Raw genomic sequence first — 27,779 nt, forward strand, 5'->3', positions numbered from 1 at the left:
TGCAGTTATTTTGTCCAAAGACTGTGCTTCGAAATATTAACTCGAGTGTGTCAATAATTTTGTCAATGCCATTTCTTTTTATTTTCTGACTTAAAAGGATATAATAAGTTCTGAATCACAAACAAAGGTTCTGTAATATTAACAGTGAAATGAAGCATTGTGGAAACTAAATGCTTTTGTCAATTTCAACTTCTTCTTCGAGAAGAGTGTGAATTATTTGAAAAAAAGTGCAAGGGTGCCTGTATTTTTAACCACGACAGGACCTCCACCAGGCTGAACAGTTTAGGTTTTGAATCCCACTGATAGGCCGGATATGCATGCAGACCTTAACCAAAATCCAATCGGTTTGTTCTTGTCAACTTCCCAACTCATCCACAAAGGTTCATTCGTCCAGAACTTTTGGAAATATCATGCTTTACATCATTTTTACCCTCTCCCTCAATGGTGAAAAAAAATCACTTTAAAAATTCTCGGATCTGGATCCAGATCTTCACTAAAATCAAATCAATTCGTCTGTCACACATTCAACCTGTCCACCAAATTTTGCCCAATTCCACCACAACCTTTTGAGATATCCTGTTCACTGACAGACAAATAGACAGGGGGTGAAAACCTAACCTCTGTCGAGCTTCGGTGGTGGAAGTAACAACGGTAAACGTTGGAAGAAATGCATCACTTATTTCTGAGAAACTCCACGAACAGCATCCAAATGCATTGTACAACTTCTGTGAGCGAACACCAGCACACATTGACACCAAAGCTTTCGACAAAATAGTGAAACATTGAATCTTTCCAGGAACACTTTTATCCCTGTAACCATACTGATGGCAGCAATTAATAAGGTGCCTTTCATTTACGCAGACCTTTTTTCTACGCTGAGATGAGTACCGACATGGGTGTTAGATAGTTCTGTTAATCAAAGGACATCCACCCCAACACTCATATTTTTCGTTTTGAAGCAGTGCCTCAGTCAAGGTACTTTCATCATACCAGACATCGAGTAACCTGAAACTACCTGTTGGAGGCCATTATTAAGTGCAGTTATCATAGCGATGAAGTGTACCATGGATACTGAACAAGAAAATCGAATAATCACCATCACATACAACCAAAAAACAAGAGGCGTTAATCCCATTTGTTTGCCGAAAGCACAAGTGGTTCAATTTCGATAAGGGAGTTGAGAGATTGCAAGGTCTGAGGATACATTGCACTCATTCTTGAAATGAAGGGGATGGCGATCAGTCCACATCTTTCTCGCTCCGAGTGATTTGTGCCACCCAATGGTGATTTTTACCCCGTGCATGCGAAGCAAAGAGCGGGGTTAAGCAATTGGTTCATTTCCATCCGTCCATTTTCTTCATCAGTTTATGATCGAGGAACAGCTTATTTAAATTGAATGTCACATTTTGAACATGAATCGGAAGCCAAAACTGCAGTTTTACCACACTTTGGCTCAGAATTTGTCCTGACCGCACGTGCGCAGAGGGGAGTGAGATGATATTTTTACTGTCTGCCTGCCTGTCAGTCAAACAAAATTGAAAATCATTCCAAACAGGAAAAGTACTGTTTTTAAGGATGTTATAAAGGACAAACAAAAGGCATGTACAACGAATGTAACGTGTTCGACAGGGCGATGTAATCGACACTGGGGAAAACGGCAGTAAAACCCAGAATATATTTATTTATATGCCTTTAAAACTGTTTTCTAATTTAATTATACATTGGAACACAAATTATACACTGAATATAGAACACAAATCGCCTTCATAATACTTCCAAGAACCAAACTATATATCGATATACAGTGCCTTCAGAAAGTATTCACACCCCTTGACTTGTCAGATTTTGTTGTGTTATAGCCTGAATTTAAAATGGATTAAATTTTAAAAATGTCACCGATCTACACAAAATACCCCATAATGACAAAGTGAAAGCATGTTTTTGGAATTTTTTACAAACTAATTAAAAAATGAAAAGCTGAAATGTTTTGCATCAAGTATTCAACCCCTTTGCCATGACACTCCAAATTGAAATGTCTTCGACGTGATTGGAGTCCACCTGTGGCCAATTTGATCGATTGGACATGATTTAGAAAGAAACACACCCCTCTATGGAAGGTCCCACAGTTGACAATGCATGTCAGAGCAGAAACTATCATGAAGTCCAAGGAAATGTCCATAGAACTCAGAGATAGAATTGTGAGTAAGAAAAGATCTGGGGAAGGGTGTAAAACAATTTCTAGTGTTGAAAGTTCCCAAGAGTCCAGTGAGCTCCATAATTAGGAAATGGAAAGAATAGGCAACTACCCAGACTCTTCCTTGAGCTTGCCATCCAACCAAAATGAGCAACCAGGCAAGAAGGAGCTTGGTCAAGGAGGTGAACAAGAACCCAATGACCACTGACAGAACTACATAGACCTTAGCTGAGATTGGAAAAACATGCAATGACTCAGAGGTGTTGAATACTTGACGCAAGACATTTCAGCTTTTCGATTTTAATTTGTAAATATTTCTTTTAAAAAGTTTTCACGTTGTCATTATGGGGTATTTTGTGCCGATCGGTGACAAATTTTTTTTTTAAATTTAATACCTTTTAAATTCAGGCTGTGATGCAACAAAATGTGAAAAAGTCAAGGGGTGCGAATACTTTCTGAAGGCACTGTATAGCAGGAGAGGGTGTGGCATGTGTATCAGTCTGAAGAACAGGTCACAGATATGGCTCTGCACAATGCTGATCGACGCTGCGTTCTATAGTGACCAATAAAGCTTCCATCTAAATTGCGACAACATTGTCTTATTCCAGTGTGTAAGCGTAGTGTACAAGACTGCTTCAGTGGCACTAAAACTTTGAAATTTTTTCAAACAATCTTTAAAGTCGTTACTTTATCAAATCATCAGGAGGTCATTATTTTATTTTATTCCTAAATTTTTTTTAAATTCATTATTTTATTGAAACGTCAAGAGGACCTTGCCATTCATGGATTTGCCCTTCACAGATTTGCTCTATCATGATGAATCTAGTGAGGGAATGTTTGCGGGTTGCGGTCAATGTGTTCAAATAATATAACCGTGGGTTGGCAAACTATTTTCCACATTTGTTCATCTAATTAACATGGACCGTCAACACAATAACCCCCTCAAACATTCCAACATCGAACTTGCAGTCAGGTCAGTCGTTTGGGACTACCATTGGTAACATGCAACACAGTGATACCAACTGCATGGTCAGGTTATCAGCGACTAAACCAACACCCCTCACTGGTCTTGCTCGTTGGGAGGGTGACTGTGACACCCTGCCAGGATGAAAAACAACACCTGACAAAGGGTGGATGAGCTCTCTTCGGGAGTCAATGGTGATCCAAAATGGAGATGGTGTCTACTAAAACTAAAATATACCATCAGAGATGGGGAATCCCCCACAATTGAATGAAAAAGGTCATACATATTCCAGATAATGAGGGAGGTGAATTGGAAAGAAGACACAATTTGGTCATCATCTCAAAAAAGTTCCCCAGGGATGAGGAACGTAGTAACCAAAAATAATTGAAATCAGATAAGCGGTTTTCCATTTATTACAAAAAACATTTTTTTCAAGATGACCGCCCCAGTCGGCAATCTTGGATCCGGCCATGCCCAAAATCAATAGGGTTCTTCCTTTTCAGGTGGTACATGTGTGACCCAAATTTCAAAAAGATATGGCGAACAGTTTGAGTTATCGCACTCACAGCTATAAATGTTGACGCCCGAACGGACAGCCGGACGACCTGGGTGACAACAATATCCCCCTTCCGCCACGCGGCGGGGGATAAAAACATCCAATGGGGGTAGAAAAATTCTTTTTCCACCTGGCCTAATTAGCCCCTCCTACACAGTGGTCCTGTGAAGAGGTTTCCAAGTTTCAGGACTATATGAAAGTTTTGCTAGCGTTTCCTCATCTTATATTTCTCCGTAGCCCTTCATATTTAGCGGCTCTCAGCCTTGATAAGTGGGAATTTCAATTTAAAATAAAAACAAAACAAAAATAAAAACATCATCACCACCACCATCAACTTGTCTAATCATATTGGATCAAGTTTATCATCATTATTATTATTGAAGTCAAGTTTCATGATCTTAATAACTCAAGAAAATAAACTTTATTTTATGTTCTTAATACAGGAAAAAAAAAACTAAAAAATAAATAAAATAAAATAATAATTAAAAAATAAAAATAAAATAAAAATAAAAAACAACAACTTTATTTTATGTTATTAATAACTTTTATTCATGAAAATAAATAGCACAAAAACAATGCACAAACATGTTAAAGGTACAGTTTGGATAAATTTTCAAGTTGAACTCCCTAACCCTATTTTCCCCATTACCCATAAGTTTGCACTTCACGGATTTTTAAGAACGCAACCCCCACAAATGGCAAGGCCCTTCTGTATATACTTCAACATTGCTTGGGATATCGTGTTCTATGAACTCTCTAGTTTATTATGGGAACAGTGGTGCATGAAACCACAAAAAGGTCCCCTCATCATGCTTACAAATTAATTATAATGCCTCCATTTCCTGTTCATTACGTTGCTCAATCGTATTCACTGGATCTACTTTTTCCACGAGCCAGAGTATTATTTTTTGTTTGTTAATTGAATTCACAAAACCGTCGACCTCACCTCGGCCTGGTCATCAGGCCTATTGGCCAAAATCACTGCGGCAGCGGCAGATCTGCAAACACCTTCACCAGAAGGCTCGGGATCAAGCCGACAGGACAAGGTGGGCCTTGGCTCTTTCAGTACTTTGCGCGAGTCTCCTTCACATTTACTTGGCATTCCTTGCAAGGCAACAGCTAGAATTGACAAAATATACATGTTAATAAGTCAATATTACCTTATTTATGCATTTCATGGACTTTTATACGAAGGTCAAAATAAATCTAAACTCTGTGAAGGGGAAACACCTAAGAGTGTGCGCGCATGTGTGGTTTGTTATGAGGAGGGAGAAGGGAGGATATAATTGGTGGCCAAAACTAAAACATTACTGTCAAACCATCACTGATGTTATAAGTAGTTTCAGTAAACTTGAACAAAACATTTGCAAATCTATAGAGTAGTTATTAAGGCAGAATTATTAGCAACAATAATTACCAGACTCGGTGGTGTAATGGTAAGACAGTCTGCTCCGAGTCTGGGATGTCGGCGGTTCAAAGCATGGATGAGTCATGCCAAAGATATTAAAAATGGCATGTGCTGCTTCCTTGCTTGACGTTCAGCATTTAAAAGCTTTAGAGCACAGACAATCCTCATAAGTTTGGCATCCATGGGGAGGAGGAAATTCCTCCTTCAGAAATGCCCCGCTAGAAAAGTGATCGAGACAGCAATCATGATCCAGATGACAAAAGGTACCCAGAGTACCCCGGGAAATGACGGCACTCCCCCCAAGTTCAGTGGCTGTTTGTCTCATCTAACAGGTGTGTGTGTGTGTGTGTGTGTGTGTGTGTGTGTGTGTGTGTGTGTGTGTGTGTGTGTGTGTGTGTGTGTGTGTTGGCTCCACGATGAGCCTGAGATCATGTTTAAAACTTTTGCAAAAAATAAAAAATAAAATAAATAAAATTAAAAAACCATAGAGTCAGGTAATATCAGAGAACTTTTTTATTTTTTTATTTTTATTTTTTTCCTGTCAACAGAGATTTAGGATAACCGATATGTAATGCCAAGACTGAAGATTTGTCACCTCTTTAAAAAGTAAAAAAAAAAATCCTGTTGAGAGCAACATCAATACATTTTATGATATGTGAACCATGGGTCAAAGCATCACGAATCAAGGGTTTGGAGAGGAACAAGCAAACCAACCATCATTCATTTATTTGATCCATTATGATAATTTCTCCAAAATACTCTGTCATTGAGGGAAGGGGGGGGGGAATTTATTATGTAGTTCAAAGAAAATTGAAGCAGTATAACTAGGGATCCGTGTGGGTGACAACAGAAAAACAAGAAGAAAATGGTTGAATTATCTGCTGTGAAAGATTAAAAGATGTTGACGTTTCAGGCTTTCCCCCTTTGTCGAAGGAAAAGGGGTTGATTTTTTAAATAATTATTGTTAGTTAGATTATTGTGAAGAGATGTACACACCCACCTCAAACACTGTCATTCAAACCCATCCAGGCACAGCCAAGTGAGCCTTATTCAAAAAAAGAAGAAAAAAATCCCACATCAAAAAATAGAATTCTGGCTGCCAGACCATGCATCTGATAAAGTTGAGTTTTAAAACGTGTATTCCCCATCACTAATAGATCATAATTGTGAAGTTTCACGTCGATTGATTAAGTGGTTCCAGAGAAAACATTATTTAATATTTTTCTTCAATCCAATGTGGCTGCCAAACCATGAGACCCATCAATTATAATCATTACCAAACCAATGGCTTGGGGAACATTTGTGTGAAGTTTCCCCTTGATTTGTCCAGCCGTTCGGGAGAAGATTTTTATTGTTTTTATGTTAAATGAAATATGGCTGCCAAACCATGTGACCTATGACATCATACGTGTGGACCTTTTGTTCCTCACGGATAGGCGGTCATACTTGTAAAGTTTAACCTTGATCTGTTCAGCCACTTCAGAGAAGATTTTTCAGAGAAGGTTTTTATTTGTTTTTGTTCACAATATGGTTGCCGAATCACGTGACCGATGACATCATCAATTTTTTTTTTCTGTGGACCATTTTTATCCCTCGATGACCCTCAAAAATTTTCATACTGATAAAATGCAGCATTCTACATATGAAATTATGACATCATAATGAAGGCACCTCTGACGTCATTAAAAAGAACTTGTTACCCATGAGGAGAACTTTAGACAATCCTTTTCTAGCATCTCGATGTCTCGATCACTTTTCTAGCGGGGCATTTCTGAAGGAGGAATTTCCTCCTCCCCATGGATGCCAAACTTATGAGGATTGTCCATGCTCTGAAGCTTTTAAATGCTGAACGTCAAGCAAGGAAGCAGCACGTGCCATTTTTTAATGTCTTTGGCACGACTCGTCCATGTGTGCCAAGTTTCAATTTTTTTCCTTGGTGCGGTTTCAGAGATACAGAGGTCCAAAATTTTTAAGTTTTTACCAACAATGCTGCCACACCACATGATCTATGAAGTCATAATTATCAATTAAACATGGTGAAAATTTTGTCTCAATCTGACAAACGGTTGCGGAGAAAAACACCAAAGTTCTGTGCAGACAAACAAACAAAGTTCTTTTTCTGGATTTCATCAATGATCTCTCTGACTCTGGAAAATCCTCTTCATCTCTTTGCTGATGACTCCACCAACTGCCGTATCATCTGTCATCCCTCAGACCGGCAAGTAGCAGCTCCTTCACTCTCTGCAGATCTGGATAAAGTCACAAACTGGACCAACATGTGGAACACGTCTTAAAATCCGGACAAATCTCGCACTCTCACTATGTCTCTCCAAAAGGACCATTTAGAACCCCCCCCACACCCCCACAATCTACTTTCTCAACAAACCTCTTGAAGAAGTCCTTCCATTCAAGCTTCTGGGTCTCACTATCTGCCATGTTCTTTCCTGGGAAAGCCACATTTCCAACCTGGCCTCCAAAGCCAGTCGTCGGCTGGGAATCCTCCGTTGTGGAAAGTCCTTCCTCAGCCCACCTGAGCTCCTGACCACATACAAAGCTTTTGTCCACAGCCTGATGGAGTACTGCTCTCCCCTCTGGGCTGGTGCTCCTGCCTCCCACCTTTCTCGGCTTCGCGTTGTGGAAACCAAGGCATTTGGGATCATTGGTATCTCCCGCGATGATGCTGAGTCTTTGGGCCTGTCGGCCTCTGCCTCTCTCTGCCTCTCTCTCTCTCTCTCTGCAGGCAGGTTGGTGGTCCTTCTGTCTTCAACCATTTCCTCTCCAATCTCACCACCCCCCCGCCCCCCGCCCCCTGCTCTGTCTGCGATATGTCCCCACCATATTTCTGCAGGGCACTCAAGGTCCACCAACAACCCTCTTCTGGTAAAACTACCAAAATCATGAATCACTGCTCACCTTCACTCTTTCATTCCTCTCTTTTCCTGCCTTTGGAATAAACTCCCTCACTCTCTTCAATCCCATACTTCCCTCCAGGCCTTCAAAACAGCTGTTCGCCACCACCTATTATCTTCCCCCATCCAAAACCACAATATTTTCTACCCTCGTTAATCCACCCCAAACCCACCTCCTTCAAATTCCTTGCCTTCCTCCCTGAAAGTCCCTGTGGTGTCCATCTGTATACCCCGTGTTCCCCGCCCCATCCCTCTCCCTTCCACAGATCTCTAAATGTCCCTGTTCCCCACTGTTTTGTCCTTCCCTCTCCCATCCCTCTTGTCTCCTGCCCCCTTGCTGTGTGTTGTGTGTTAGCTCTCATACGAGCCTCGACAATGTGTACAAAAAAAAAGAAAAAAAAAAGACAAACAGACCCAAATGCAATACCCTCTCCTCTGATGAGGGTAATAAATTAAAAATTAAAAATTGATGCAAATTCATCAATGGATATGGATCTACCAAGATTAGATGTCAACCCACCATTACGTTTGATCTCAATTAAAGGTTACATTAAATAGGAAATGTCCCTTATGAGAGAGGGAGAGAGAGACACATACAGACAGAGACAACATCAGATGCTGCCAACTTGAGTTATCTTCTGCAAAGTGATTTCCAAAGGGCACATGACCTTTGACCTATTCAATCTAAAATTGAATCAGTTCTTCTTTGTATTACAGTCCATACGTGTGTCAAGTATCATTGAAATCTCTTGAATGGTTCATAAGTAATTGGAATGACAGATATTAAACGAGAACGGCACTGAGTGGAGTGCATGTAGTCCAGTCGCTTCAGGTAAAAACATTTACTGACTGGACAAAAGTACCAAACTTGGTACAGGGCTTCTATTTGATGTACTAAACAATTCTGGAAGGGGAGCCAAGCACAAAAATGACATTGGCAGCTTTCATAGGCCTTCAAATTTTCATGTTTAGCCATGCCCAAAAATGCTCCTATTGTTGCGGAGGAACCACTGGAATGCGGACAAAATGGCGGCACTGGCGGCAGCAAGTGTGTTTTTAATTTGTAATCTGCTCGGAAATTTGTGTTTTCAGTCATTTGTTCTCATTGATATGACAAAGAAAGCATACTACTAATTAAATGAGGGATAATAGGCATCATGTGTGATATTGTGGAGTGAATTTTGACATTATTGGAGAATAAAATTTATCGTCAATTGCTGATCCGGTTTGACCTTGGAGGAAGACGATCGATCAATCGTCATCGACGATGATGATAAGGCCAGAAGGAGGGCTGGGTAGGCTTGCCTTCATTTTTGTGTTCAATCAGATGAGAGAGAACATAAGCCTTTTTATGTAGTTGAACGTTTTATGATGGGAATAATTCTAAGCAGGAGGGGAGGGGTGTAGTAAAGAAGGGCAAGAAGCCAAAAAATGGCAAGAAGGGGAGTGACCCCCACGACACAGAGAGTGTGCCAGTGCGGAGACCTTTTTTGAAGTCTTTTTCTAATTACCTGGCCTATAAATATGCCACAGAGTTAAAACTTCCATCAAATAAAAGTTATCCTAGACCTTTATTTAGCTGTAAAACAGCTTTTTATGATCGCATATTTATTCCTGAGAGGGAACAGCAATCCTATTGTCATGCCCTGAGGGCCCAATCAAAACAGGAAGTGTACCAGTGCTGAGACTTTTAATGTGATATGATTTCACCTTATCCATTTGCTGATTTTACCACTTTTGACCATTTTGTGAATGGCTATTATCGAATCTAATGGCTAAGCAATGTTTTATGAAAAGTCAGTACTGCGCATATGCAAATAGAATCAATCATAATAAATAACAAGCATGGTGATTTCAAATAGTGTGTAAATTGTGCTCTACTTTTTAAACCAACTTTTGATTTTATTCAATTCTACTTGAAAGTGTGAATTTAAATAATTTCAGGTAGGTTATAAATACTATAATTTCAATTGTACCAAGTTAATTCCTAATTTTTTTTTCAAAAATTCCAACATTTTTGTGTCGAGGAGTCCAACCTGATGACTAATTCAGCCTGTTGGCATAATTAGGGCTTGCTGGATGTATATTTTGACACTATCCTAATTTAGTCCCGATAGGTACAGATACAGATGACTCCTTTATTATAACTCTTCTAATTTCCAGGTCGCGTGCCCGGTTGATTGGGACCTTTGTGCCGTGTGCCAGTCACTATCTGCAGAGGAATTACGTTGTCCCCTCGATTCCAACTCATGGGATGGAAATGGTGCTGCATACACCAATTTCCTTCAGAACGTTGGGCTGTTCCAGGAAATGAATGCACTTCCCGTCAATGTGGGGTATGGTAGTTCTGCGACAGCAGAGTGTTTCATCCGAAACAAGGCTCGTTGGCACAAATCTTGCCATGACAAATTCAGCATCTCGAAACTTGATTGTGTTCGAAGGAAAATTCAAAAAAGAGCCCCGTCCAGATTGACAGGTTCACCAATGGTTATATCCAGAGACGACTTTCATCTTACAACATCACAATGCGATATCTCGCTCGGAGATGCCAGGTGTAACGCCGCACGTTGTCGGCTGGGATCTTCCCGCATTCGTCTTTCACGACACGGTGGCGAATGATCCGATTTGTGGGTTCCCATATGCGTCTCGCGAGGGGACTGGAAGAGGAACCTACTGTCGCCGAGATTTGACTACTCATCCCGATCTCAGGGGTCGTACCTTGTTTGTATGGGGCACAATAACCAATCTTTACCCAATGTCACTTACGTTGATCAGATCGGGGGCCCGTTTAACTTGCGAGAATTGATCCAGTACATGGTACTAAAGTGGGAAAACGGGGTTTATGCAGGTTTGTAATGTGATTTGAAGATATTTTGACATTTCCGTTGTAAATAAAACATGGATGAAACATATTGCATAATTTGTGACAGCATATTGAAGTACAGCGATGCAGCTTCTCCGAAAATACAGTAATGTCATTTTAGACCTTGACCTTGACCTTCAAGGGTGACCTCGACTTGGGCTCCCCTTCTGAAAATGCAGGTTATGGTCCAAGTATGATGTGTAGCAAGTTTGTTGCTGGTATCTCGTAGGTAAAGGTTTTGGCGAGATTTTTACTATCCTGACCATTCCATGGTACTAACGTGGGAAAACCAGCTTTTTATGCCACTTAGTAATACGATTTGAATATATTTCGACATTAGTGATTAGATGCGTATAGAATGCAAATGAGGGCGACTAACTGATTTGAAACAGAGCATTTTGATAGAGCAAGGCGTGCTCTCTGGAAATACAGAAAATGTTATTTTTGACCTTGACCTTCATGGGTGACCTTGACCTTGGCTCCCCTTCCAAAATTAGATCTTATTGGCCAAGGAAGTTGTGGACCAAATTTGGTGCGTTTGTCCAGTCAGTAAATGTTTTGTCGAATTTCTACCTTAAGCGACCGGACTAATGTCTGTGCCAAGCTGAACAGTTTACATTTTGCATCCACCGATAGACTGGATCTGGATCCGAACCTGAACCAAAATCGAATCAGCTTGTTCTTGTCACCTACCAAACTCATCCACCAAGTTTCATCCAAATCCATCCACAACGTTTTGCAATACTGTATCGTTTTTGGCTCAATCTCTCAATGGTGAAGAATCACATTTAAAAAATTATCGGATCCAGATCCGGGTCTTCAACAGAATCAAATCAATTCATCCTTGTCACACACTAACCTGCCCACCAAGTTTCGTACAAATCCTTCCATAACTTTTTCAGATATCCTGCTCACAAAAGACACAGACAAACAGGGGTGAATACATAGCCTCTGTCCAACCTTTGTGGCAGAGGAAATTAAAGGGAAATAAACGGTAGTCCATTGACATTTTGAACCCAAAATTTAATCGGTTAATCTTTGAAATACATTCTGTAGTTTTACAAAGTTTGGTCAAAATCCCTTCAGCAGTTCAGAAGTTATTGTGGTAACTAAGATCTGCAACTTGCAGCTAAAGGTCATACTGTTGTTCCCAAACGTATTGACACTTGCACATTTTAAAAATAATGCACAATTTTTTCCATTGAATTGTTGAAATTAAAAAATGTTTTTGTATCCACATATGTATTTCTTTGGTTTGCAGAGGAGCAAAACAAACAAAAGGCTGAAAAATTACTAAATCTTATATTAGCTTATTCCACACAAAAATGCTAAAATGGCCCAGACAATATCATTGGCAGCTTTTAGAAGTTGTTAGAAATAATTACATTTCAAGTAGGTTCTATGGAAGGAGATTTAGGAGGACCCCACTGCTGAGAGAGAGATATAAGAAAGCCTGATTGGAGTTTGCCAAAACACACCTGAACAAGCCAAAATCCTTCTGGGAGAATGTCCTGTGCACAGATTAGACCTTTTTCATAAAGAACATCATCTCTGTTTACAGAAAACAAAATGAAGAGTTCAAAGAAATGAACACCTTCCCTGCAGTCAAACATGGAGGAGGTTAAGTGATGTTTTGGGGTTGCTGTGCTGTCTGGCACTGGAGGACGTGAATGTGTCCATGGCTTCATGAAATCAGGAGACATTTTGGACATTTTGGAGACAAAGACATTTTGGAGCGCAATGTTTAACCCAGTCTCAGAAAGCTAGGTCTCCCTTGAAGGTCATGGGTCTTACTGCATGACAATGACCCCAAACACTTCAAAAAGCACCCAAGAATGGTTCAAGATAAAACGCTGGACTGTTCTGAAATGGCCAGCAATGAGTTCAGATATAAATCGCATTGAACACCTGTGGGAGATCTGAAAACAGCAGTTGGGAGAAGGCACTCTTCAAATCTGGGAGAACTGGAGCAGTTTGTACAAGAAGAGTGGGTCAAACTGCCAGTCGAGAGGTGAAGGAAGCTCATTCATGGCTATAGGAAGCGCTTGACTGCAGTTATTTTGTCCAAATATTAAGTCGATGGTATCAATAATTTTGTCAATGCCATTTCCTTTTATTTTCTGATTTAAAAGGATATATTAAGTTCTGAATCAAAAACAAAGGTTCAGTAATATTAACAGTGCAATAAAGTATTGCAGAGAAAAAAAAATTCTTTTATCAATTTCAATTTATTTTTGAGAAAATTGGGAGATATTTGAAAAAATGTGCAAGGGTGCCAACATATTTGGTCACGAGTGTATAATCACCTTTGACCCAAAATGTAAGACTAACCAGCTCATCGGTGCATCATAATGCACTATTGTACCAAGTTTGGTTCAAAAAAAAAAATCCCTTCAGTTGTTCCAAAATTATTGCACCGGATGCACGGACAGACAAACAACCACAAAACACAATGCCTTAAGCATAAAAATATTAAAGCAGAAATCACAATTTCAAATTAAACTAGTATGCACTCGGAAGAGCGCATACCTCCGCCACGTAATGCCTGATCCACGAGAACATATCGAGCCCAATACATTTTTGAAATATCATGCTATACAGTACTGTATCATTTTTAGCTCTTATCTATCTCTCAATGGTGAAGAATCACTTTTAAAATTCTAGTAGTCGGATCCGGATCTTCACCAAAATCTAATCAGTTCGTCCTTGTCACACACCGAACCTGTCCACAAAATTTCATCCAGATCCGTCCCCAACTTTTTGAGATATCCTGTACACACAAACAAACAAATGAAATTGCTCGTTGAACAAGGAATTGCCATAATAGCTTTGTCATAGCTCCATGATCTCTGAAAAGACAAAAACCTGGAAATCAATTTGGTTCTTATAAGTCGATCGTGAAACTGTTTAATGAGTTATAGCACTTAGTTTGGTCATGATCATAACTTGGAAGTCAATCGGACTTGAAATGGCGTTTTTATCGCAATTTGAAATTTTTGACCCGACCCCCCTGACATTCTTCTCCCGACCGCTAAGAAGGGTGTTGGTGTGACACCCCAATGAGAATTGGAAGATGCACATTTTGGATTTGGTTTGAAGTCGATACGACCATTTTAGAGGACGTTATTGCGAAAATAAGAATTTTCGGTTTTTCGGTGAACTTGACCTTGACCTTTGACCTAGATTCACCAAAAACGACAAGTGTAAGTTGGACCATGGCCGACGTCTGTACCCAGTTTGGTCATGATCGCTGAAACGGTGTGGCTGCTACAGGGTAAACAAACACACAAACAAACAGAGACAGACAGACAGACAGACACATAGAATGACGCACACAACCAACCAACATAATTGCCGAAATCCGAAGGATTCTGGCAATTAACAGACATAAAGGGGTGAAAACATAACCTCCTTCAACTTCGGTAGCGGATGTAACAAAACATTGTGTAGGTTAAATCTCGGAGTGAATAGTTTGTCTCGAGTATTCAATGCATGGAACCAACAACATGTATCGATCAGGAATGACTCAGACTAGAAAACAGTGTTAAGAGGGTGAACTTAACACTCCTTAGAAACATCAATCCACAAAGTTTTGTTTTGATTAAATATGCACAGATTGTTGAGATGTCAGAGCATTAGGAAACAAAATCGGGCTCGACAAACGTTGCTCATGACGACCTTGCATTCTGCTTTTTTCCACTTTTCCTTGCGGGCCTTTAAGCAGGCAGTACACCGCCACCTCGTGTCATCCCCCATCCTGAACCATGACCCCACCCCCCCCCCATGATCCCCATTAACTCTTCCTCACCCAACACCTTGCTTGTTTCAGCGTTTCCTCCCCTTCTCTATCTCTTTGTTCATTCACTTGTTGGTTGTGTTCCATTGTTTCCCCACTATCCCACTGTCAGTTCAACCTTGCACTTCAACGAAACTCTTTGCCGGAGAAAGAAGACAAGGAAAGATCCACTACATTAAAAGCCGTTTTTGATATTTTTTTTGCCAGCAGATTTGGTACAAACTCACCAAAACGAATGCCATCCAAATAGAAGCAAATATTGTCACCACCATTTCAGTCCAAAGGTTCAAATGCACATGGATTGGAATCAGTTTAGCATTCCATCTGGTGCTTTGTGTGTTTGGCATAGACGAATGTTCAGAGCTACACCAACCTTACTCCTCCAATAAAATAATTAAAAACAACTTCTCCAAATTAGTTGCACAACAAACAGTCTTCACACATTTACAGCAAGAAGAGTGCATTCAAGCCAGAGAGATTCGTGTTACAATTAGCCATATCCAAACCAAAAGCCATACTACATCAGCACCTTTGACCTTTGACTTCAGGTCAGTGATTATTTGATCCCTCGACCTCAGGTCAGTGAGTATTTGTTCTAAGTTTCATAGAAATCTTTCTATTTTCCTGCTTACAAGTCATGAAAGCAGAAATAATGGGATCCACGACTGGTCGTTTAATGTCAATGTGGGCAAAACCCTATGACTATTACATACTGCCACTGTTGGATGGTAATCCATGATAATGTGCTGTGGAGATCTCTCCATGACAATTGAACAAAAGCCTCCGTCTTGCAGTGATGACCAATCTCACGTACGGCATGGTGGGAGTTCAGCTTATCGAGGCCAACCGTTTCCCAAACCACCATCCCTCCACCGCCTTTACCCTTCCACAACATTTCAGCAATCAATGTTTTACAATATATGAGCCATTTGTCATTTTTCACCACTTTCAGGATCCCTAAAACCACCAACCGTTGTCAACTTGTGCTTCAGCATCACAGTTTCATCAGGGTGTTTTGTGATTGGGTTATAGTGCAATTTGATGCTTTTGTGAAACTGTTGTCTTCCTTCTTGGGGGACAAAAGAGCAACACTAAAAATACTAATAATAATAATTCATAAAACAGAAATGTTTGCGGACGAAACTCGGGGAAATAATTATCCTGTAAAACTACAATGGGAACTTGCACAACCCTCACAACACAAAGTTATTCTCATTAAACATACTCATTAAATAATTCTCAAAGTTATTCTCACAAAGCTTTTTATAATACAAGTACATTAGCCAAATTACCATGAAAAAAAAAATTATATTGCACCTCTTAATCATATGCATTAGTCCAGCTCTTTTTTTATTTTTTATTTTATTTTTTACATGGCTGATAATGGAGAGAGCGCACGCGCACACACACACACACACACACACACACACACACACACACACACACACACACACACACACACACACACACACACACACACACACACGGGGAAGTGCAGTCACTTCCCGGGGTACTCTGGGTGCCATCGACGTCACAATGGAATTACTTTTCTCACTGCACTCAGCGGGGCATCTCCGAACGAGGAATTTCCTCCTCCACATGGATGCCAACCCAAGGGGATTGTCCGTGCTCCTCACATTTAAAATGTTGAACGTCAAGCAAGAAAGCAGCACGTGGCATTTTTTTTTTAGTCTTTGGTAAGATGCGGCCAGGATTTGAACTGCCGACTTCCCAGATTAAGAGTGGATGCTCTAACCATTATACTACCGAGACTGCTCAATGTTTGTTGCAACATGAACAATTCGTTCATGGAAGGCAGAAGCTTCAGTATGACGCAACACATGAACAGTCAATAAAATCCCTCTCCCATTACGAGACATCGCATCTGGGCTGCATCAATCGTGTCTGGCCTTTTAAACACGTGATAGTCAGCAAAGAATGATCACCATGAAGTTTTGTGCAAAACATTGGATCGAATCCAGAGTGCTACAATTACAAGCATTATACAACCATGGTGTCTGTCACATGACATTCAGCCAAAGAGTGCAAATGTAAAAGCGAGGTTTAGGAAACGTGCATCATCAATGAAGGTCGTTATCAAACTGAAAATAATCAAAAAGTTAAATGTTATTCAACCTCACTGTCGATTTGAAGAAAAAAAAAAATCTAAATAAATAAATAAAAGATAATCATTCCTGTAGTTCCACAAGGAAACAAAATTGGCCCACCTTGTTTCTGAATTTTATGAATGACATTTCTGTCTCTTGAGCAGCCATGTTAGCTTGTTTACCAAATTAAGCCAAGCCTCACCTGGAATCATCAAATTCACTTAATTGTCAGTTGAGTTGGTAAGAGTCTCACCCCTCTACGTAAAGTTGCAACCCGCTCTCCCGCACAAAGCAGGCAAAGATTATATATGTGTGTGTGTGTATATATACATATATATATCGTTACGGATTTTAGAATCCATTCTGATGAATGTCTCCACACATCCAGGTCCTGAGACAGTTATTTCCTTAAATGCATGTTCAGATTAGCCCCATCCCCATGTCTAATGGGATCTTAAATGTGATGCATTGATAAGGGTAAAGGATAGATCCCCTCTCTTATGGAAAGCTTTTTTCTTTACGACAGACACGTTTACACACATTTTTCACGAGCTCTGAAGCCCGCCCTCATTCTTCCTCAGCAACAATCTTTCGCGAGCTCCGCCGCCCGCGTCGTCATGGTAACCGTGCGCAAGTGGGGCAGGGTGAGCTTGGGGTGGACTGCACCCGCGGAGACGGCCCGGAGATATAAAACGATTGAGAGGTACTTTCGGAGGAGAAAAGCGGGAGAGAGAAAAGCGGAGAGGAAAACGGGGGCGAAAAGAAAGCGGGGCGAAAGAAAGCCAGGGAGGGAAAAGAGAACGAGAAGTAAGCTTGAGAAGCGAGCAAGAAGCGGGTGTCTGACCAGCGCCAACGAGACAATTCATCCTTCCCAGTGCTTCGGCAAGCGAGAGTGTGGTGCGCGAGTGGGTGTGAGTTGCGCTGCCAACAAGTGAGGCACGGGTCGGTCACCAACAACACCAGGGTCTAAACCCGCGACATGATCTCGGTGCCCTCTAGACTTCGACTGGCATTCAAGGCTGTTCGTGAGAGGGTGCACGGCAATGGCGACGGATGTGACACGCACGCACACACATTTCAGGACGTTTTCACTTCACGGACGACTACTTTCTGGTGAGCGAGACGATTCTTTCTCCCCCCCCACCCCTGAATGATCTGTTGAGTGCCTTTGTCTGTGTTTAGCTGTAAGTAAGTCAACCCCCGATAAGCATCTGCTCTTTGTCTCTTTCCTGGCATTTTGATCGATTTTGCTTTGAAATTTATTCTTTAATTTACCTCAGAAAATAAAAAGTTCTTTCCATTTATTTATTTTGTTATTAATAAATCATTTGTCGATTTCCAACCTGTCCGTGTTTGTCCTTTCCTTCCATTGGTCGAGCATCGTCCGAACTGAGATAGACTGGGAGGGAATTACCACAGATTTGACCAAAAATAGTCGGCACGCACCAGCGGTTAAAACGCTCGGCCGCCCTAATTAAAAGCAAATTGAGACAACATTGGTGCTTTGCCGAGGGCATGCTCCCCGCTCAGGTAACCACGTGACCTCCAGTTAAACGGAATAATTAGACGGTGGACACTGGAAGTCGTGGTTGACAGGGTGGCGTTCGTGGTTTTAAAACAACCCATCGTACCACAACGTTAATTGTGAGCGGTAGCCCCAGGTCTGGCTCTACCGAGGACAACCGGGGATTAATCCCCCTGAGTGACAAACTGGTGTCTCGGGACCCATGGCTGCAACAACTGGTGTCTGGGAGTGGGAGATTTTTCGAACTCCTTGATCAATAAATTGGTGTCAGGTCGTCGACCTGTGGTGCGCATCACGCACCTCGAAATTCAGAGCGGTTAGACCAAATTTTAATTGAATTTATTGGGACGGACAATGGCAGACCAACACGGGCAGGTCCTGGTGGGCTATGTAGATGATGTAAATATGGATACGGAATTGACTCAGGACCCGCATGAAGTCATAATGGAGGGTGAAGAGGAAACAATGGGAGAGATGGAAAATAACCCCCACCCTCGGTCTCTGGAAAATGCGGCGACGATAGCGCAGAACACAGGGTTATCGCCACCATTGCAGCCCGAGAATGACATGATGTTCATGAGGCAATTAATGGCACAAATGAAAATGACGAGCGAAGAAAACAGAGCACAAGTAAAAATGATGGGCCAAAACGACGACAGCAGAATGGAAGCGATGAGCAGAAAAAATGGACGAAAACAGAAAAATGGACGTGATGAATGAAGAAAACAACAGCAGAATGGAAGCGATGAGCAGAAAAAAAGATGAAAACAGCAGAAAAGTGGACATGATGGGCGATGAAATAAAAAGGGAGATGAGTGAAGGGATTGGCAGAAAAATGGCGGCGGTACGAGAGGTACGTATATGGGAAAGACAGATGGGTGCGGACGAGTAGAGCCAACCTCGAGCTCTCTCTCTCCCGGCACCACCGCCACTGTCCCAGGTATGTGCACACCAGGGACTGGCTGACCATGTTGGTCAGACCTGGTGTTTGGCATTACCTGGATTACCTTCTTTTTCTTTTCGTGCTGTTTGCCTTGCTGTTTTGCTTTGTTTCAGTACATGGGCCACACAACACTAAGATTGGCTGATCAGATCAAACAACACGTCCCCTTGGCGATTCGAATAAAGATTGTGAGGGTTAGAACACAACCAGTGCGAGCATGTAGGAATATCCAGCAATCACCGGCCACTGTATCTGCTTCATCTGCCATTGCACAGCACCTGGTTGCCAACCCTATCTGCGCAGACCAGTACAATGCAGATATGTTCAGGATATTGAGCAGAGGTTGGAGCTTGTTTCATTTACGTATGTTGGAAGCAACCTTCATCCTTACCACCGATCCAATATTATGTCGTCAAAAGGAATTTGTATGATCTCTGTGTCTCTTTCAGTATGGAAAGATCAAGGGAAGTACGGTAACAAATATTTAATGGACCTTAGGGGAAACCCATCCCCCCTCTCTCCAGGATGCGGTTGCAAACGTCAATCATCGACGAACTCTGCTCCAACCAATGGGAGCTTGAGGTGAAGTAGATGAGCCGAACAATGGGCGTTCGGATTAACCGTGATGTCTTTACGGTTGAACCAATCAGTGTCTACCTTGTTGAGACCTGCGTATAAAACACGCGCCTTCACTTGCTGCGTTTTAACCCCGAAAAGCTTCGGTCACTATTATGTCGTGTTTGTTTGTATCCATATACATAAATGTATATGTGTGTATATGTGTATATATATATATATATATATATATATATATATATATATATATATATATATATATATATATATATATATATATATATATATATATATATATATATATATATATATATATATATATATATATATACATATACATATAATGTACATATCCCCCATCCCATCCCTTGAGTCAACTGGATTATATTGTAGGCCAGGACATATGGAGTGACCCCCTCCAATAATAATGACAAAAAAAAAAAAATCCAACCCTCAGAATATCAAAGAAGGGTTGAAGCCTCAATACTCATCACAAATTCCACAAAAAAAAAAAAAATCAGTTAAACATCTTCACAACCTTAGGCCTGGGGACTTTGGAAAGGACACAAAGAGAGCGTGCAGTCATCAGGAGATTCTGTGTGCCATGCAGTCATCAAAAGAAACACAGAGATCTGAATCAGCAGCACGAGTGAACTTTCATCCCAAAAGATGAAATGAGTAACCCCCAGATCTTATCTGTCTTCCAAACAACAGATTCAACAGAGCAGATCAGGAACTCAGCTTTCATTAGTAAAGCTAATCTTGGGATATGTTTGCTATGCTGAATGTCAGTGACAGAAAAATGACAAAGAATTAAAAAATATATATATTTTTAAAGAGTACAAATCTGGAGCAACAGGTTTAGATTTCCCTCATTTAGGACAGGCCCAAAACACTTAATAAATACTTTTATTAAAAGTGTCCACGTTTGAATCATGTTCGTCAGTAATCGAACATCCCAGAACATTTCCAATTCAACTCTAGCAACAAGACAACAATCCAACACTGAAAGATACTTACAAAGAAGAACTTGCGCTTCAAAACCCAACTCAACATCCAAGCCATTCTGCAAGAAGGCCACACCCAGGTGGATAAAAGCCTCCTCCGTTACCTCTGCAAGCATGCAACAGGGATCTCCAGACTTGTAGGCCAACAAGGTACAGTTACTGGGCCAATTTATTTCCTAGAAGAGAGTGACATATTATTTATAAAGTTTCATTCCAAAACATACAACAAAATGAGATCGAGCATTTTATTCTTTTACACAAATAAATTGGTTCCAAAGACTTCGATTTAAATGCACACACACACACACACACACACACACACACACACACACACACACACACACACACACACACACACACACACACACACACACACACACACACACACACACACACACACACACACACACACACACACAAAGGCCATTTTCCCCGCTAAAGCAGGGGTTAGCCTTGCGGGCCCCATGACAATCTTCTCCACTTTACCCTGTTTTGTGCATCTCCCCTTCTTAATCCTCTTGCCCACATTTCCTCTTCCACCACATTTAGCCAAGTTTTTCTCGGTCTTCCCCGTCCTCTACTCCCGACTACACTCATTTCCAACACTCCTCTCACCCAGTCACTTTCATCCTTCCTCAACATATGACCCAACCATCTCAACCTGTTTCTCTTCACAACCTCCATCACAGACTCTATTCCCATCATCTTCCGCAAGTCATCATTTGTCTTCCTCTCTCTCAACGATACTCCACACATCCACCGAACCATTCGCATTTCCACCCTTTCCAGCCTTTGTTGCTGCTCCATGTTCAGTACCCATGTCTCACTCCCATAAATCATTGTACTCCTCACACATGAAGCATACACCTTTCCCTTCAGCTTCAACGACACTCCCCTCTTTGTCAGCACGCCACTCAGTTCCCGAAACTTCTTCCATGCACATCTCACTCTAGCAACCGTCGAAGAGTCTGATCCACCTTCTCCATTCAGCATGTCTCTGAGATAGCAAAATGTTTTCACCCCTTCCAGCTTCACACCATCTCCAAGATCCAACTCAATTCCTTCATCTGCAGCTCCCTCGATGCACACCTTACACTTGAATGTAGCTGCCACACTGGTTAATGACCCTCTCACCCCACTACATTTTCGATGAACCCATTCAGCACACATTGTACACTGAATGGAGTTCACTCCGACACCCTTCCTGCACACAGCACACGGCCACTTCCCAGTCCTTTCCACCTCACCACATGCTTTACCACTTGCCATCACCTTCGTCTTTCCGATATTCACCTCCATACATCCCTTCCACTTGTTCATCTTCTCCTTCAGTCCATCCATACTTTCTGCAATCAACACCAGATCATCTGCATACAGCAGCTCCCACGGTAAACCCTCCTTTACCCTCCGAGCCAGCACCTCCATCACAACTACAAATAGAAGTGGACTTAGGACCGACCCCTGGTGCACTCCTACCCTCACCTCAAACTCACCACTGTTCCCATCCTTCGTCCTTACAGCTGTGCGTGCTCTCTTGTACATGGCCATCACTACTCTGATCAACCATTCCTCCACTCCTAACTTCCTCAATGCCCATGTCATAACTTCACGTGGAACCCTATCAAATGCTTTCTCCAGATCAACAAACCCAAAAAACAACTTCTTCCTCTTCTCCATGTACTTCTCCTGCAACTGCCTTACAATAAAAATGGCATCTGTCGTTCCTCTTCCTGGCATAAATCCAAACTGCATTTCGTCAATCTTTACCTTCTTCCTTATCCTCTTCTCCAACACCCTTTCCAATACCTTCATTCCATGCTCCAATAACTTTATTGCTCTATAGGAGCCACAGTCCAGAGGGTCACCTTTCCCCTTGTACAGAGGGACGAGGGTACTCAGTTCCCAATCCACTGGAATGCGGCCTTCTTTCACGCACTTCGATTTAAATGCGACGATATAATTCGGAGAATCATCTCAAAATAAATACAGTAGTGTTTGCATATGTGATGTCAGAAGTGGCAAGACAAAAAAAAATCTCTACATATAAGAGGGCATCTGCCCATTTCATATCTCCTATCTTCCACCACATCATGCATTGCCACCAATCTTTGTAGACATAATTAACAAGGTCTTACGAGTCCACCTACAGCACTTACATTTACTTAGGACTCCTCCATTTATTCCGTTCAACCCAGTCAAAAGCAAATATTTCTTAAAGCGTTTGCCATGAAGGATACGGTCAAGGCAAACAGTCACAAGGTTGGTTGTTTTTGTTTCTGATTGTTCTTCTTCTTTTTATTCATTCGTCTTCTAAGGAATCTAAGGCAATCCGGTCCTCAAATCCCATACCACCCCAATACCCGTCCTTGATGGGTCCATCCGCTTATACCAAATACAAGAACTGAATCAACAAATGAGAACCATTGTGATGTTTTCAATATTTAGAGATGTGAGAAACATGACAGGAATCCAAAAACATACTCGGTCGTATACAGGCTGAAACAGTTACTTTTTGGCCCGGTTGGTTGCAATCTCCATATGCGGGTTTCAAAAGGTGGGGCGGAGTCCTCCCAGGTCTCGAAGTAGCCACCTACATTTTGGTAAGGGGGGGGTAGGGGTGTCACGATTCATGAACCAAGGTGTGAAGGTGTGTTGTTATCAAAGTTTTGTTCCGAGCGCTCTTTTCAGGATCGTCAATAAGCCCCGGGACAGCTTCCAACTACAGTTCGTTTATAGTGATATTCCAGGAGATGATTTTTAAGATCTCTGTGAGGTTCTTCTTCATCATTTCATCATTCCTGTTGCTCCAATGATCACTGGTACAATTTTCTTGCTCTTCACATTCCAGGATCTTTTCACTTCATTTTTGAGGTCTTGGTATTTGGTCAGTTTTTTTATATCTTTTTTTTTTTGGGGGGGGGGAGGGATAAGAATAAAATAATATAAAATAAAAATGAATGAAAAAGAAATGAATAAATAAATAAATCATATATTTTTTAAACACTTCACTGGGAATGGATACATCAATAATTATTAGCAGTAACGTTTTTAGCTCATCTGGAATTTAATTTCCAGATTCGACTTCTCCGGCCAAACCATAATTTACATTTCAGATAAGGTATTGTCATCATGCACGGTCCGTCCATCTCCTTTTTCGACTTCTCCAGCCAAACCGTTGGGCCGATCTGGCTAAAAATTTTGCAGCAACATTCCTCTCCTGACTGGTAACAGGAATCGCAAAGCTCGTTCTGGTCACATGACTTTAAGCATGTCAAAATGGCCAACTTCGTAAATTTCTTCAAAGATCTTCTTCTTTAGACCCACCAATCAGAATGCTACCAAATTTGGGTTAAAACATTAACTGATGTTAAATTGCAGAGGCCATGCCGATCACATGACCAGAAGTGTGTCAAAATGGCGGTCCCACAATTTCCTTCCAAAATCCTTTTCTCCTGATCCACCAGTCAGAATGCTACCAAATTTGGGGTACAACATTAGGCCAGGGTAGGGATATTAAATTCCCGAAGTCATTCTGATCACCTGACCAGAAGTTTGTGAAAATGGCCAACTTAGTCAACTTTTGAGGAAATCGCATTCATTCCTTTAAAAATCTTCTTCTCCAGACCCACCCATCAGAATGCTAACAAATTTGGGTTACACCATTAATTTGGGTTACAACTGGTTTATTAACGATTCCATGTTTATTTTTTAGCTGTTTGTCATGTTTAGCATATGGAAGAAGTCTGAATACAAAGCGGATGTGGACGGGCATTGCATTTTCAGATGCTTTCTAATCTTCATATTGTGTTAATAGGTGACAAGCTGATGACATCACACATAACTTTGCATTCACAACACAACTAATGTGATGCAACAGGGACTTGCTGCAACTGATTCCATTGTTTCTCGAAGATTGGTATTATTAACAAGGCAAACAAATATATATATATATATATATATATATATATATATATATTTTTTTTTTAAAGGGAAACGTGGCACAACCTTTGGGCAGCAGGTGAATGTGGAGCAAGAATGTCCAGCTTCGAGCAGAAAGGTAATTAGCTCTGGATTAAAGATCCCCGAACATATGTCCGCAGCTTCCCAGCCACTCATGTCCACGCATACCTGAGAAGCGACATTTATTACAAGTGAACATGTGATAATTACTGCACTCAGCCACATACTTACATTATGCGGGTGTGCGGAGCGGCGCGGTTGCCACGTGCGGCCGTACAGACACAAGCGGTTACCCCGGGTGGGCGTTTGGACGAGAGCTATTACCCCACGCGGCTGTACGGACCTGAGCCGTCCGTCCAGACCCTATGTGGGCGTACTGAGCGGCACGGCTGTACAGACCCAAGCGGATACCCTGCATGGGCGTACTGAGCGGCACGACTGTACGGACCCAAGCGGTTACCTCACACGGGCGTTCGGATGAGAGCTGTTACCCGGCGCAGCCGTCCGGGCCCGAGAGGTTACCCGGCGCCGCCGTCCAGACCCGAGCTGTCACCCGGTGCGGCCGTCCGGACCCGAGAGGTTACCCCGCGCAGGCGTTCGGATGAGAGCTGTCACCCGGCGCGGCCGTCTGTATCCGAGAGGTTACCCGGCGCCGCCGTCCAGACCCGAGCTGTTACCCGGTGCGGCCGTCCGGACCCGAGAGGTTACCCCGCGCAGGCGTTCGGATGAGAGCTGTCACCCGGCGCGGCCGCCCGGACCCGAGAGGTTACCAGGCGCGGCCGTCCGGACCCGAGAGGTTACCTGGCACGGCCGTCCGGACCTGAGAAGTTACCTGGCGCGGCCGTCCGGACCCGAGAGGTTACCCCGTGCAGGCGTTCGGATGAGAGCTGTTACCCGGCACGGCCGTCCGGACCCGAGAGGTTACCCGGCGCCGCCGTCCAGACCCGAGCTGTTACCCGGTGCGGCCGTCCGGACCCGAGAGGTTACCCCGTGCAGGCGTTCGGATGAGAGCTGTTGCCCGGCGCGGCCGTCCAGACCCGAGAGGTTACCCGGCGCCGCCGTCCAGACCCGAGAGGTTACCAGGCGCGGCCGTCCGGACCCGAGAGGTTACCCCATGCAGGCGTTCGGATGAGAGCTGTTACCCGGCGCGGCCGTCCGGACCCGAGAGGTTACCAGGCGCGGCCGTCCGGACCCGAGAGGTTACCAGGCGCTGCCGTCCGGACCCGAGAGGTTACCAGGCGCTGCCGTCCGGACCCGAGAGGTTACCACGCGCGGCCGTCCGGACCCGAGAGGTTACCACGCGCGGCCGTCCGGACCCGAGAGGTTACCCGGCGCGGCCGTCCGGACCCGAGAGGTTACCCCGCATGGGAAATTCACTCGATATCATTCCACAACAGTATTGTTTGAGAGGCTCTTTCAAAAATAAAAATAAATTGTATGAATAATCAAGGTTCTGCTGCAGATCAACAAGTACACGTGATAATAAATTTTGGGAACAGCGCATTTCCCCACAATGTAAACAACACAATTCCCGATCCACCGAATTAACCGTAATGATCAACACCTCGGAAATGGCGAACATCAACAAACCACTAATTACAACCACAACGATCATCACGGTTGCCATGGAAGGAACTGCAACACATGAGGCCCAGGATCGGAGGTCCGTGAAAGTTTGCGCGATGCTCGGTTTCTCGTCCGTGCTCCATCCTCTTTAAAAATTCTCAGCGTCAAGCACGGAAGCAGCACGGAAGCAGCACGGATCACTTTTCAAAATCATTGGTCCGGATTGTGTCACGTCGGATTCAAACTACCGACCTCCTCGACCCAAGGCGGACTCTCGAACCATCGAACCAGCGAGTCTCATTCATTAAAGTGAGCATGACGGACATAGTCATGAGGACAAGCAAGCGAACCGATCACCTTGGGCTTGATCACAGCGAGGACGCGACCGCCGGCGGCAGCGAGTATCCCGCGAGTTTCGGGTGGGACCTCGGCATTGAAGGCCGGTCCCCGTGTGTGACGAGGGTCGTGCGGCGGCGCCCGGGTCCCGCCAGGCCCACAGAAGCACAGACTCGCCTCCGGAGCGACGGCTCGCAAGGCGCGGCGGATGAGGGCAGCTTGAGCGGCCGAACAGTAATACAGACGATAGTAAAGATAAGCGTAGCAGAGAGTGAGAAGCATGATGATTGGAGGAAGGGGGAGGGATTTGGGATAGGACGACGTACCTCAGGAAGCGAAGAATAAAAAAAGGAAAGATAGAGATAAATAGCTTTATATTTTTAATACATTTTCCCCCACGCGGTATTTTCTTGTTGTGCGATGCTCGATTTTAAAAAAATAATTAAAAAAATTTTTATACGCATTTTAATTTACAACAACCGATTATCTTAAATATTTTACAAACCAACATTGCAAGAAAATTTTATTCCATTTAATGCGTGAAGGGACTGCATTTGGTTAATCTTTACGAACGAAATAAAAATTGAGTGATGACCGCGGGTCTTGTCGAGCTAAAACACACACAGATGTACACCGCTCGCGTGCACCGCTCATGAAACCGCCGTTCTCCTCACCGTTTAAATGCGTACGCAGGATTCTTCTTCGCACGTAATTTCAGTTGAAAATTCCTTCCTTGCCGACGTATCGAGAGAACAAATTGGTGTCCATCACAACTTCGTCCTTTACCTTTTTCTGGGAGTGTGTATTACAATAATAAACATTCCACGATTACACCATGACAGATCGCTTGTTCACTGGAGGGTTAAAAGCCTCTGTTGCAAATGTGACCTCGAATTGCAAGTCATTTACTCATCTCTCTTATAGTCTTCGGTTCTCTGTTGTGGAATTTGGGTCGGCCCTGCACGGCGAGGGACAGGCGGACGGAGAGCTGTGGGACTTGGCAGTTTTCAAAAACGTGGGGGTTCAGAAAAGACGCGCACGTCACAGGTACACGTCAAAATAACATGG

The 27,779-nt window shown here is 42.7% G+C and overlaps 1 protein-coding gene across 5 annotated transcripts in view; it reads right to left on the bottom strand.

Annotated features, from left to right (window-relative positions):
- The window catches only part of HLCS (holocarboxylase synthetase), a 76,807-nt gene extending 49,776 nt beyond the window's left edge, over positions 1-27,031 (bottom strand). Inside the window, exons 1-4 of one of the 5 annotated variants that reach the window (XM_085859587.1) lie at positions 26,733-27,031; positions 24,855-24,977; positions 20,863-21,025; positions 4,661-4,833 (exon numbers count right to left, since the gene is read on the bottom strand). In XM_085859587.1, coding sequence (XP_085715713.1) covers positions 4,661-4,833; positions 20,863-21,025; positions 24,855-24,977; positions 26,733-26,993 — 720 coding nt within the window. In that variant the 5' untranslated portion in view covers positions 26,994-27,031. Of the gene's footprint in view, positions 1-4,660; positions 4,834-20,862; positions 21,026-23,005; positions 23,305-23,330; positions 23,749-24,854; positions 24,978-26,732 lie in introns of those variants that run through there. The other 4 variants (XM_085859588.1, XM_085859590.1, XM_085859589.1 and 1 more) reach the window with 4 other exon arrangements.
- Between the last annotated feature and the right edge of the window lie 748 nt (positions 27,032-27,779).

This window comes from Eptatretus burgeri, chromosome 16 (genome assembly GCF_056783735.1).
Source record: "Eptatretus burgeri isolate ZD-2024b chromosome 16, Ebu_testis_v1, whole genome shotgun sequence".
Lineage (NCBI taxonomy): Eukaryota > Metazoa > Chordata > Myxini > Myxiniformes > Myxinidae > Eptatretus > Eptatretus burgeri.